This window comes from Megalops cyprinoides, chromosome 6 (genome assembly GCF_013368585.1).
Source record: "Megalops cyprinoides isolate fMegCyp1 chromosome 6, fMegCyp1.pri, whole genome shotgun sequence".
Classification (NCBI taxonomy): Eukaryota; Metazoa; Chordata; class Actinopteri; order Elopiformes; family Megalopidae; genus Megalops; species Megalops cyprinoides.
Window position 1 is genome coordinate 32530750 of NC_050588.1, and position 14556 is coordinate 32545305.

Below are 14556 nucleotides of genomic sequence, written 5' to 3' on the forward strand. Positions count from 1 at the left end.
AACATTTCCCAGCAAGGGATGGATGACTCGTTTCAGATTTCATTTGCACCTGTGGGCCCAAAGCTGCCCTATATGGGGACCCTAAGCTGCTCAGATACATGCGGATAACACACAGAAGGAGAAGCACTTTATGCAATAGCAGGCTTTACCAGCCTGAATTGGAGGTAACTCAGGTTAAATAAATAGAAAATCTGGTGGCGCAGGTTTTCAAGAGATAATATGGTAAAGAAACCGTCCCTTTTCCTGGAAATGATGTCTACCACCAGTGCATTCCAGCTCCAACAGGTTCTGTGCAATGGTAAAGAGGAACTCAACTGAAGTAGAAGCCACAACCCTTGCGTGGTCAGTGATTGACAGGGTGATGCTCCACTGAAGCTGTGAGCCCCTCGGATTACCTGATTCACTGGTCCTTTTCATGACAAAGCTGCGCTAAGACCAGGATAGGTGCTATAACAACAGCTCCATCAGCTCACAATATCGGCTAAATTCAGATGACGCACTTTGACAACCCATGAATACTATTTGCTGGTTCTCAGAAAACACAGATTTTCCTTTGTTTTTTATGGGTGTGTATGGTTCATTTACTCAAACACAAAAAATTATGTTTTTTAAGAGATCAGTTCTTTTGTAATGAAATGCTTTTAACAAGTAATCAGAAGAGAAGTAACTTGTTGGAGGCTGTAAATTGCTGAATTGCAAATGTCCATGTTGAACTGTGGCTAGTCCATGACTGGTTGAGTTTAAATGTTCGCTGGTTATTTTGGAGAATTGGACTGTTCTCATGGTGGATGGTTTCAATTGCCTTTCACCTTTTCTGCAGTTAAACCTAAAGCTGTGGCAAGGGTGTCCTGCATACTTGTTTATTGAAATGAAAATCACAAAAATGCAATTGCCCTATGGCAGTTTAAATTTTCCACTGCTACCCATGAGCATGTCACCAATGCAAACTATTCAGCTCACATTGTTAGAGAACTATTTATGTTATTTGGGGAATTTTGCATTGTCATGTCACTTCTGTGTTTCATTTCAAATTGAATAAAGCATATCTCCTTTTTATTATCATGGATGTTTATTTCCTAAGCCTATATGGTAGGCATTTTTGAGGAAAGAAAAATACTTTTTTCCAGTAACCAGATACAGATGGGTTATAATACTATACTACTATAACTATTACTAAAAAAGTAGGAGACCCTTTACAACACTGAAAACTGTAATTCAAATCTGTCTGATAGGGAAAGTCAATGTAATACCTACAATAATTTCTACTCATGTTTATTTTATTCCAAATATGGTTCCGTGCTTCTCTCTTCTTCACGATACATAAACAAGACACTCTTACAGCCATTTTTCATGCAAATTTTTCAGTTGTATTGCATACTGAAACAACTCCAATTCAAAATCATTTAAAATGGTTTCACAGTATTGCAGATTTCTTCGCAATTGTTAATTTTCCACTTGTTATTTCACAGCAAGGTTGAGAAATCATAATATGCCATAGCACACAAAAGTGGGAATGTGATATTTTAATACTTCATTGAGCAGTCAGGTGTTCATAGAAAAAAAAGTGTAATTGAATACTGCTTTGGGAATACCAATGCAATACACAATGAAGAACTCTCCGGTTCTGTGTACATCTACATTGATGGCTCCAGTCTCTGCATATTGAGCTGTTTGTCTGGTTCTTCCACCCAAACATCGCCATACTGCATGATTACCGATGTTGACCTTGATAGTTTTACAACAGCTGCAGTACAAATAAGTACTCACACTTCACAAGAAAGAAGACGACAGTGCAGAAATGCATCTTTTTATTTTTCATATATCAAAGTAATTTATAAATTTAAAAACCAGTGTCGTGACTTTCCCCAATGGCTCAATTTCTCTTAAAATAAAAAGTACAACAAAAGTAATGGAGAAATCAAACATAAGAATAGAATATACAATAATGGTAGTAGTTTACATTATTCCAGAGGAGTTATTCTGAGGAAATATCCTGACCTGTGGCAATTAAAAAAAATCCTCTCTGCCCAGAATTCCAAATGACAAGCTAGTTTCTTAGTTCATGCCCAGACTGTATTTGGCAAGAGTAAACCACTCCACATGACAAGACATGTCTAGTTCTTTCTGGAAGAAGTCCGTAATGATTTACGTTAATATTTTAGTTCCTCAGTTATTTAACTCAAAATAGTTTGTCACTTGAAATTCCAAAAAAAAAAAATCTTGAGAGCCAACTGCAACACTACCATCCCATGAACAAAAAGACACTGTTCACTTCATGTGACTTACCTTAAATGCATATTCTTTGTTTTAATAAACATTGTAGTGTTCGTGCCGAGTGGTGTTTTTCCCCCCCGAAATAGACTAGCATGGGTTTTCAGAGACGAGTGAAAACTGATTCAAACACTGTTCCTCAAACACCATTTGCTGTCAGGCAAGATATGACCAAGGGAAAGGGCCATTTCCCTGCAATACCACTATAAACACACAGTCAGTGCAGTTCTTTATGAACACACCCGCTTTAGGGAAACCGTACAGTTTCATGATATCAATCCAGTTTTAAATCCCCAAATGCAGAAAATATTCTTAGTTCAAGCTCTTGTATATGTAAGAAAAAAGAACAGGTGTAAGGGAACGATCTATTGAAATCCAAATCCCGTGCAGCCCCATTGCTGCACATTCGAGACAGTGGGTCACGTGGCTATATTGAAAAGGTGCTGCTTTCCTGGTTGGAGGAAGTGGTTAAAGTGGAAGTGCTGAAAGAATAAATGCTGTTATCCTTGTCATGTCCTCTGTTCTAGTCCTGTAACCGTGCCTGATGTAGACGGGTTAGGGATGCCGGAAATCTGCTGACCGCTGGGTTACTGTGGGTTCTCAGGCTCTGAAGGCTGTTTTTTTTCCTACTGAATGTTCCTGGGGGCCTGCACCGAGGGGTAAGCCTCACCCCTTGCACCACCCCTGCACAGCACAGCCATGGAGGTGGGGTATTACATGGGAGCCCAGCAGAACAGCACAACAGGCGAACCCAATGCTAGAGGCTGGGAGGAGAGGTAAAAAAATACCCTCCAGAAATGCAAACCACTGCATTTCACTCACTGACCATTCAATCAAAATATCATTCCTGGCACACGACTCTAAATGCCTTGTATATAAAATGAAAATTTCATACAACTTGGCAACATAAATCTAAACAAGTGTTCCTGTACATTGTTAGAGTTGTACATCCTTTGAGTTCACTGCCATCTGCTCTCACTGACACACCGAATATTTTCCCTCAAATATTTTCTATTTTCCAGATGTCCTCTGTTAATACCGTAAAAAAGTTTAAGTGTTTCAATGCAAGTGTTGAAGTACATGAGTACCTTAGAAATGGTATTAAATACATAATGTACATATGACTTCCCTTATCAATCAAAATAATGGCAACTTCAGTGAAAAAAAAAGTGAGAAAAACAAGACATGGATCAAAAACTGTTTCACATTCACAAATGCAAAGAGCATCACCAGACTTTGGCAATGTGGGTGAAATAATGTCTAGCTTTAATCATGCCAAATATATCTTACTTCCAAAGTTGTGTTTTCTTTGCCTGCTTTCTGCTTTAGTAATTTCAGCCAGACATACAACATTCTGACACACATTCACATGCTGCCCTCTGCAGGATAAGGCTAGAACTGCAGCAGTGTTCTGATTTGTGTGAAGGACACAATGTTGTTGGGCTGCACGTGCTGATAGGCTGAGGGAGTGAGAGTTGGTCCTCTCTGAAATCATAGTGAAAATGCAAAAATAAAGCAGAGAGCCAACAGATCCTGCACACCCCCTGGCCACACTCCTGGTGTCTGAGCAAGGACAGGAATCCTGCAGAATCTCTCCCGGGCTGCTACACCTCGCAGCTTTCCCATCAGGAGTACCTTCAAAATGCTCAGACTTTGGTCCGCAAGGACTGCGTCCGCAAAACAAAACGAAATAAACAGCTCTCACATAAATAAAAAAAAACTCAATCAAATAAAGCATGGTGATCTTACGGGGTCACCCCACCCCCACTGCCTCCAGGACCCCTCCCACACACAGATCTACTTCAGCACCAGGGTGGCCTCGCTGCCGTCCTTCTTTTTCAGGTACAGGCCGTGGGTCAGGTGGTGCTCGCGCCGAAGGTAGGCGTAGAAGTAATCCGACACCAGCAGGATCTGCGGGGAACAGGAGTGAGTCACCGGCGCCAAAATCAACAGAGGCGTCGACACGGGGGCCAAATCTACACAACCGGCTGGACATCTGCAAAGCGGGAAGAAGCAGAGAACCCCCCGCTGGGGCTGGGGGGATTGTGCACCTTGTGTGCAGCAGAGATCGGTTCTGGTCGGGTTAATCGCAATTACCACTCTTTGTGAGCTAATTGTGTGTACCAAGTCAAGGTGGAGCGTCAACCTCTTTAGTTGAAAATTTCTTACCGGTTAAATGTTTTAGATAAGACAACAACCTAAAAGGATAACTTAAAAACTGATATTTTTCCCTTGAAAATACTCTGGTAAAGTAGTTTACAGATATCAAAGGCTTACATTAAACTGGCCAATGAGAATAGGAAATCATGCATATATTAACAGCCAGACAATTCTGGTAAGGTGGACCTAATAGAATGGGAAAACACGGGGGCTGAGTGATTTTCATTAGGTGGTTTAACTCAAACCTTTGATGCAAATAAGCTTCCGAGAATCGTGACAGATTTGCAAAACCCTCATTTGCATCTCTGTATCATTACAGAATCTGGCCCTTACACCGCCATGGACCACAAACCAGAGACCACACAGAACACGTGAACACAAACAGTGATGTTTTACAAGGGAAGACCCCACAAGTCTACTTCTTTCCTGGAAAATTTCTCTTGAACACATCCTGCTTGAGTCGTAGGCTTAATTTAGGCTGATGTCACAGCTTTGGGAAATTAACTGTGATACCCACACTCGCCACAAATTATTCATGAGCTAAAGTCGCCATTAGACTCCTTTTACACTCCAAATGAGGAGAACTGGGTCCGGCGGGAACACCAAGGCAACCCCCCCTCCCAAACGGTTTTGCTCAGTGCTTGGAATGAAGGAGCAGTAAGATAGCCCCCCTCTATGGCTAAGGACCAGTTTTCGTTCCAGGGTCCTACACCGCCTGTCTGTCTGTGCTGCTGTGGGCAGCAACACCCCTGCTAACATTATCAGATGCTGAGTAACTCAACACTCTGGAGCGGAGCCGTCCAGCTATGTAATCCCTTCCAAAGCAGGTGTCGGTGGCAATGAATAATGCAAACCTGACCCAAGGGTGCCTTTCACAGTCTGATGCCCGGTGTCATTCAATCTCCGCTACGATTTCCACAGCGAGAGAGACCGAGACAAGCAAATGAACGCCGTGGGGGGACAATACGGGAAAATTCTGAAGCTACTTCTGATTTTTGAGTCTGACATCTGAAGAGCTCATTTCTGGAAAATGAAACTGCTCTGAATGAATCACAGCCTCGGTACATGAAGAAGCCCTGTCTGTTGGCTGAAGGCTTCTTTTCAATGAGCCTGTACTAACAGGCGCTGACAGGAGTGGAATGACCCTCGTTACCAGGGGCTGAAGGAATCAGTTTATTGCAGTACACCACAAAAAACTCCTCTGGCATTTTAACTCAGCAAACGACACCCAATACGCCTTTAAATTAGCTGTCTGTGTAAGTAATTTAGCTCAGAGAGTAGTTACAGACATGGCAAGGCAGTGAATGCTGAAAAAATTGTTTCTGCAATGCTTTACAACCCAGTAATAGCCCACTGTGACCAACTTGGGGAAGTTCATTAAAACAGAAGCTAGATATTTTTAACCCCAGGGCTTTGCAACCCACCTGTGCCACATTGAAAAGCAGTGTGATGGCGTAGTAGAAGTTGGAATTGGCGCTCCCAGCGTAGATCCATAGGTGCCAAAGGACGGGGAAGAGGGCGGAGCAAGCCAGAAGCACGCAGGACACCAGGAAGATGTTCCTCAGGACTGAGAGGGGGGGAGAGGGAGAGGGGGAGGGGCTGAGCACACTGAACTCACCACGCCCACTCCAAAAGAGACCACTGAAATTGCCCGCACCCACCCAGCACAGACCACCAAAATCAGCCAATCCAACACTGGTCCCCTGTCTTTCATCTCCAGACTCCACCAAGACATTCCACAGCCTTTCCCCCCTCTCACACTCAGTTTATTTCGCAGTGACAGTATAAGGTCTCAGCGCCTCTTTGCTGAACCCGTTCCTGCTTCTGCATCCTGACCTCATGATTCACTTTAACTGGCCCTGCTGATTCAGAGCAGGGGTGCCAGCTTCAAGCCTCGCTCATGGGGGAGGTGGGAGGAGAGGCTCAAGGCTTTTCAATTACATCAGCGTTACCCCGGCAGCGGTCGGCGTTACATCAGCCGTTCTCACGGCCCTTAATTCGAACCCTCCATATTTATTACTCCCATGAGGCAATCATGTCACACCGCAAAGTGCCACGTAAGGCATTCTTATATTACATTACATTATTATCATCATTTAGCAGACACTGTTATCCTGAGCGACTTTCATAGGTTACAACCTTTACACATTGCCCGTTTATACAGACTGATATTTACTGGGGTAACTTTGGGTTAGGCACCTTGCCCAAAGGTACAGCAGCAGTGCCCGAGTGGGGAATTGAACCTATAGCTTTTCGGTTCCGACCCCTGTTCCTTACCATTGTGTCACACTCCCTACCTTAAATCCCTGAACACTGGCCTGGACGTGCTTGTGCGGCAACGCAGGGAGTGCATTATATTACATTACATTCATTTAGCAGATGCTCTTATCCAGAACAACTTCCAGTACAACAGAACAGAAGTGTATCCATTCAAGTTGAATGAGCAACAGTGTCAGACCAGGATAAAAACACTCCCAAACCAGTGAGTGTGAACATGACACTATTCTAACCCTACCATAAGTTAACTTGAGCAGCCTGACTAGACAAGGGGCCAAGTATGCAACCATACATCAGTCACTAGATCACAGAATCATCCAGTGCATGTGAAGTGCATGTGACTTACATCTGTACAGGTGGTTCCAGACCGGCAGGAAGGCCATGTAGAGAGCGATGTCGCCCACCGTAGGGTAGGACTTGAAGATTGAGATGATGGCGATCTGCATGAATATCAGAAAGACTGGATGCTCCCTAAAAGACACACAGTACATTCGGGGTGATGCAATGACATCACAACAGGGCCTATCCATGGATATTGCCACCTTCTCAGGCTCCTGTGAAATTTGTTTAAAATCTTCACAATGCACGATTTTCGTGTTGAAATTAGAAATGCAGTCCGTTGCGCTTTAAAGCAAAATACATTAAAGTAAAACCACTTCAAAGTCGTCGCCAGCGTCTCACTGACGCCAGCAGGAAGCTTATCAGGTCTCAAACACAAAGTTCCAACGTTTGAATCTTTAGCATCCTCATAAGAAAAACTTCAAAAGAGAAAGATAAACAACCTCCCTGGCAACTTCATCTCCCATTCAAAGCCATTAAGCAAAGTGTGAGTGCATCAGTGCCAAAGTCTGTAGCCTTTATCAAGCAAAAAAAAAATGTCACCGCTACCCAAATCTATGGGTGGTGATACTGCATAAAACTGAGCTTCCTTAAATGAAGCTAACCTTGCTGAAAATCCCTGCCAGTCATCTGGACTGGTCGATATTCGTAGTCACACTGCTGAGGGTGACAGAGAGCGACTCACTTCAGCTTGATGGAGAGCGGAATGGTGTAGAAGAAGATGTTGATTTGGAAGACGCAGATGAAGAAGAGGCGGAAGTGCTCGAACATCTCTGCGAAGAAGTACCAGAACAGGCCAATGTTGGGGGTGAGGTCTGGCACTGACAGACTGGAGAGACACACACACACACACACACAGGGAGAATTAGAACGCACCTCTCCTTTCATGGACTAAAGATATTCAGATGAGCAGAGGTCTAAGATTCATGCTACTCAGTCTACAGCAAAATCCCAGGGACATCCAAAGATTTGAAGAATACTTTTTAAAGATAATAGCCTGGGACAGTTATGGTCCTACCTGTTTAATAATGTACACAATGAGGATAACACTGTTTAAAAGGTTAAAATTTACTGTGAAGACAAAAAACTAAAAAAAATTCTAACATAACTGACAGTATAAAGTCAATGGGTAATACCGACTTGCATTATGTTTTTACTTTTATTACTGTTGTTCCCCGTCAGTGCCAGACTGGATCTAAATAAGCCGTGGAACACAGGGTTGGGCTCACTCACATGAATCCGTATACAGAGGGGATGAAGTCCCAGGAACTGAGCAGGAAGAAGGACAGACAGACGATGACACACAGACTTCCCAGGAACATGACCGCGTACTGCAACGTGAAGAACCAGAAACTGGGCCTGCGCAGATTCACAGGGATGTAGAGTCTCTGCAGACAGATAGGAGGATCAGGGTGTCAGTCAGCAGAGAAGGCGGGACCTCTTAATAGATCACAGCACTTACTGTTATTAACGCACAGGTGAAGAAGCAAACGTGTACATGAAACTGGCAACTTCTCTCACAGCACAGAGGTGACTTACCTGTAGCAGGTACAGGAGTGCCGGGGCAAACAGCGTGAGAGGGTAGATGGACTGGTATGTGGCCAAGGCCAAGAAAATCGCACTCAATAAGGCACTTCCTGCAATGAATAAATCCGTATATAGGATAAGAGTTCAATCAATCAATCAAACAATGAATAATTTCCATTTCCTGTAGTTGTATGTTCCTTGTATAACACATACACCTCCCCCCCCCCCCCCCCCCCCCACACACACACACAAAATCCAATTAGTTATTCTGCATATGCATTTGGAAAATTACATTACAGTAGGCAGCATTAGAGACATTATCCCGAACACCTCAGACCTGATGTACATACATGCATGTTGCTTGTCCGTCAGATGACAAATTGAGTTCAATGTGGTCAACAAGCCCACGTAACTGCGACTGGCTGCGTCTGTACCTTTTACTGTACACAGGATGAAGAGTGCGATGACGGCATTGTTGAGCCCACAGGTCGACTTGGCCACGCATGAAAGTACAGTGAATGGGTTCAACAGGTAACTGAACAGCAGGAGAGAGAATAAGAGGGAAAAAGTGACTCAGAGAGGGAAGGGAACACACAGCCTAGTCACCAGAGAGACTCTTACCATATTCAACAAATAACCAAAGTCACTGACTGCTCTTCACTCAAGACAACCAGTCGGGAGTGTGAAACAAGGGACCACTCCATTGTGTAGAACACAGTGGCCCCACACTGGCCAGTGAGTTGTGTCGTGGTTTGAGAGACAAAACTCTGGACCTGTTAGTTATGGGTTTGAATCCCACGTGGGAAGCTGCTGTCATTCTACTGAAATATTGCAAATTCCACAGCAATTGATTTATGCATTTCGCAGTAATCAATTTCCAAAAACAGTGTTTACATTTTTTTTTCTCCATGAGAATCCCTTCAAAATTTTATCAGCAATTAATGTACAATCACCCATGGAAACGGTTTCCTTCATTAGCTAAGCAGATAACAACTCAAGAAATTAAACAGGCTTAGGAAAGGGATACAGTAGTGTCTGACAGATAAGATACAAAGCAGTATCACTTTACCGGAGTCCCATTTTCATGCACAGTCCTTACCATATTATTTTAGAATAAATCCAGCTATGTCATTACATCAAAATATGTTGCTGAGGGCACAATGTACTCAGTGAACAAACCCCTGCTGATTAGCTCCACAGACACCATATGAAAGAGTCTGACAAGAAAGCTGATTTTATCTCACCTCAGACTGTCAGGTTCATTTCCTGCATGAGAGCCAATAACTCTTCATGTCCACACGGAGCATCTTTCAAATAAAACTGAATTACCTTTTTTTACATGGGCCTAGAACATCATTTTAAGGGATCTCATTTTGTTTTTTATTTGATTTGTTTCCAAGCTGTATATTGATATGCACGCTATTGTCCAAACAAACTATATCACCTCCAGGGTTATTATCCCCTGAGTTCAAATATATCCATGACTTACTACATTAAGTGTGTATATATCCACTTCTATTGTCCATTTTGTGCCTGTGACGCTTATGATATCAAATAACAGCCCACCAGACAACTTTCATTTAGCCGCAGCCGCATCAAACAGAACTGAACTCCAAGCAATGATGTTCTGCCCGAAACAGATGAACACAAAGGATATGTGTGGGGAGGCTGTTCCCCCGATTACCCTGAGCCTTGCTGGTGTTTGTTCAATTATGTCAACTATGAACCTGGTGCTTCTGAAACTTGAATGCAGTTACCTGAATTTTCTGTAAAGCAAAGTGCATCCCGGCATAAACTCACTTGCTCGATAGATGATTTTATCCAGGGATACTTACAATTTTTTTTCTGCTTTTACTCTGTTATGGCAAACTTTCTGCTACCCACTCATGCAGCTGGACATAAACCACAGCTGTTAAAGTGAATGCCCAAAGTTAATGGTGTGGCAGCAAGGGCCACGGACCTGCAGCACAGTGTGACACAGAGGTATATCAGCACTAAATCATGACAGCATTTGAGTGTGGAGTCAGTGTGGACGAGGCTTGTACTAACAACAGAGCCACTTTGAGCGGGATGTAGTGCATCTGTTTAGGAGTGCGGATGAGCTCTATGCAGTCGTGGGGGTAGCGGTCAGCCTCCAGAGCAAACTTCTGTTTCCTGAACTGGAATACACAGAAGAAGGAGACAATAGCGCATCAAACTACAGCTGCTCCCGTTGTAGCACCCAGGTCTAACCAGAAGAGCATGCAACAACTGGATATTCAAAATATATATTACATTACATTACATTACATTCATTTAATAGATGCTCTTATCCAGAGCAACTTCTAGCACAACAGAACATAAGTGTATCCATTCAAGTTGAATAAGCAATAGTGTCAAACAAGGATAACAACACTCCCAGACCAGTGAGTGTAAGCAGAAGCCTGTGCAAGCTCTACCGCAAGTAAACTTGTGCAACTTGATTAGACAAGGGAAGCCAAGTATACTACCATACATCAGTCACTACATCAAAGAATCAAAAACGCATTGCGATAGTACATGTAAAATAAACAAGTGCTAGAAGTAGCAGGTGTTAATATACAGAGACAGCTGTGCTGCTTCCACATAGTGGATGTGCTTATGTAGGGGATGGCTATAGATATGAACATTGCTGCCTACAATAAGCACAAGCTCACCGTTTAATAAATAAGTAATTGACCACGCCAAGGGCGGTTGCCTACGCTTATCTGTTTCCATTCCATCTATTACTCTTCAGTGCTTTAAGGTCTGTACTGGGTTACCATGGGAAACCTTCTCATGGTCATAAATGTACACTTTTGTACTTACCACAGCCTTGTTATAGTCCTGGACAGCCAAGTAGAGTGCCACGGCTGTGATCCCATCAGCTATCTGGAAGCACATTGAGAAAAAGAGCCTTCAGCGGAGTGTGGAGATGGCCGTTTCCTCCACATCCTCCCTAACCCTAGCCATGCATGTACTGATGCCACGTAAGATATTGGTCACAGGACAGATCAGAGATCAGAAGAAGGGCAGGAAGTGGGCGAGCTGTTGAGCTTTTTATCACTTCGCTCACATATAGGCCCCTTGTCTCTGCCATCTGCTACAGTGTCTCGTTCATCAGCCACACGCTGCTCACACACTTTCGGCTCAGGAACTACACAGTTGAATTTAGTAGTCATGATTTGTAACTTTACATCAGACAGGTCTACATACACCATACATTCACTACAACACCACAGCTGGCTCCTAAGGTTAGAGCACCACAGCTTGACTGTCAAGTGAAAATGACTTTTTTCAAAGGCATCTACTCACCATGAACACAATATCAGCATAGTCAATGACAAAGTGAAAGAGGTATATGATAAGAGGTGTCTGTGGGAGAGAAAAAGAAAGTTCTGATTAGCTTAACCATGCATGAGTATGTGTTTTACTCAACTCATATGCAGCGGAGAGTGCTTTATCGGTATTAGGTGCATACATAATTGTATTAGAAATTGTTGCAAACACTAGAGGCACGCAAGCAACTAAACCATCCACAGAGCTTCAATATCAGCTGGGTGCACGGAGAGAGTAAAAAGCGGACTCACTTCGTGAAACACATCCCCCGAGTACGGCGACACTCCCAAGTCCAGAAGAGCTAGGCCCTCCACAACTGTGAACAAAGCACATCAATCACATCAGCGGTACGGTCAATCGCACATTTCAACGACTCCTGCACGACTGCATGCAGGGCTCTCAGCTTGATTCAAGTGTCCCCTTACATGATTTCTGCATCATATCAGGAATATCTAAATCTGGACATTTTACTACCTGGTTAGCCTAGCAATCTTTAAATCGCTCGAACTACCCATCTAGCTAATTATGTGACAGGAGGGCGACTGTCAATTACTTCTTCCATCAATGTCTACTAGTGATTCAACGTCCTACAACAAAATAATTCACAAGATATTTTCGCTATCATTATAATGATAACTAAAAGGATAGGCAGAGATTTCTTGATGGCTGGCTAAAGCCACGAGATTTTTAGCTGGTTAGTTACCGCTCGATAATGCTAACTCTTCCTCTTTCTAAGTAATAGTTCTAAAAGTGAATCCTATGTGTAACGTTGAAGCACACAAATATAGAGAAGACAGCCGACTAACTAATAATCACATAAATTCCCACTCTAACTGACGCCCGCTCACGTTCTCCGAGCTGACTAGTCTAAATCTGACAGATAGGATGCGAATCGGAGAGCCAGGCTAGCTAGCTAGCTAGGTTGTAGCCCAAACAAAAGTGATTCAAGCATACGATCAGATACAGACCTCTTTTCCAGGCATTTAAGGGAGATACTACTTCCACTCGCTCCGATATAAGATCTGCCAAACTCGATCTGAAGAGCACGGCTCTAATTGTTACAGCTACAATTAAAACCAGAGTTAAGGGAGCCGCCATCTTCGCCGGGAGGAAGAAGCCCTCTCCACCTTCCTACGGCGGCACCATGGTAAATGAAGTCTTTTTAGTCACTATACCGTACAGAGCTTGGCAGCGGTACAGAATTATAAACTACAAAAACCACAAATGCCTGTAAAGCACTATCCTGAACGTCTAATTGGTTGTCTACATTTTGGGGTGATTAACGATACATTCTCGAGAGATTCAATTATTTTTTTAGGCTATAGCGCTTTTTTATAAAGAAAATTTGTCACAAAGCAGGTTTGTAGCGATCCCAGGCCTGAACCCCCAAAAGCAGGCCTACGGCAACAGTGTCAAGGAAGAAACCTTGAGCGGATCCAGGCTCAAGAGGGGATACCCATCTGGCCAGTACAGGGCAGTTGAATTGGGGGCGTGGTAGGGAGGAGGAGGAGGCGGAGGAGGGGATGATCGGGCCAGGGGGACCACTGAATGCCTGGGCCGGATACCTGGGCAGGGTCAGGTGGGAGAGCAGTTGAGGCATATGGATCAGAGAACCGGGTTGTGCTTTGCCGGCTTACCATTTAGTGGGATGATATAACATAATTAATTTCAGAGCTGTTACCAGTTTGGCCAGGACTGAATGTTGATGAACTAATACAAATATGACCAAATGGCTGGCAACGCGTCCTGGTAATCAGTTCAGTTCTACGTTATTTGTTCCTCCTGCAGGAGATAAAATCGATCAGTCATTTATGGATTATGGTGATCAGCAAATGTTGTGTTGGCTAGCTAACGTTAGCTACACCTATCCATCCACAAAAATAGCCAGCATAATTATTATGTCTGCATTATTTATTATATAGCGCTACAAAATCCTTCGCATATGGAATGCTCGAATACGCTGAACAAAATCTTAATTTCCAAAACGGTAATCAAAATTTGATTTTGAGATTGCAATCAACATTTTATATGCATTTATGAAATTATGTTGTAAAATATTACTTAAAATTATTTTTTAAAAATACTCATTAGTTTTACCAAGAGTAATTAAATTACCCCGTTTTGAAACAAGGCATGGCCCTCAATTTCAGGGGTGTTTTTATCGCCATTATAGTGGTAACTACTATGATTATTCCTACTAAGATGTAGTTGATGTCTGGTGATGATGACAAAGTTAATATTGCTGTTGTTGTGGCCACTATGTTTATTGATATATGTTTTAGTCTCCTCAATGGTTTGTATGTTGTACACAGTGTGTTTTAATTTAACTTTAAAAGTCTGATGAAAAATATAATTTTGTAAAATTAGAAGTAAATTTGGGGTCTTGATAGCATCTGGTATTGTGTCCTGTGTGTGGAAGAAGACACACACGAAAAAGACAGAACCCCATAGGCTCCATGCATGGAATATCTGATTGTAGGGATGTGGTAGCTTTATATATTCATAACTTAGGTGACATGAAGGAGAAGGGGAATGGTGGTAGTGTGACTATAGATACACATTATGTTTTTGTTTGTTAGTTAGTTAAGGGAAAGTTAAGGCTTTAAATCTGTGTTTAAATCCTGCAATAATTGTGATACCCACAGG

At 42.8% G+C, this 14556-nt stretch overlaps 1 protein-coding gene across 1 annotated transcript; it reads right to left on the reverse strand.

The window, feature by feature from the left end:
- Positions 1-1861: 1861 nt before the first annotated feature.
- pigu (phosphatidylinositol glycan anchor biosynthesis, class U) lies at positions 1862-13023 on the reverse strand. The gene is made up of 12 exons (XM_036531336.1): positions 12879-13023; positions 12162-12226; positions 11887-11946; positions 11401-11463; positions 10624-10733; positions 9009-9109; positions 8587-8684; positions 8281-8435; positions 7733-7876; positions 7055-7179; positions 5856-5998; positions 1862-4182 (listed from the first exon to the last, which is right to left on the reverse strand). The coding sequence occupies exons 1-12, from the start codon at positions 13006-13008 to the stop codon at positions 4069-4071; spliced, it is 1308 nt and encodes a 435-aa protein (XP_036387229.1). The 5' UTR covers positions 13009-13023; the 3' UTR covers positions 1862-4068.
- Positions 13024-14556: the final 1533 nt, after the last annotated feature.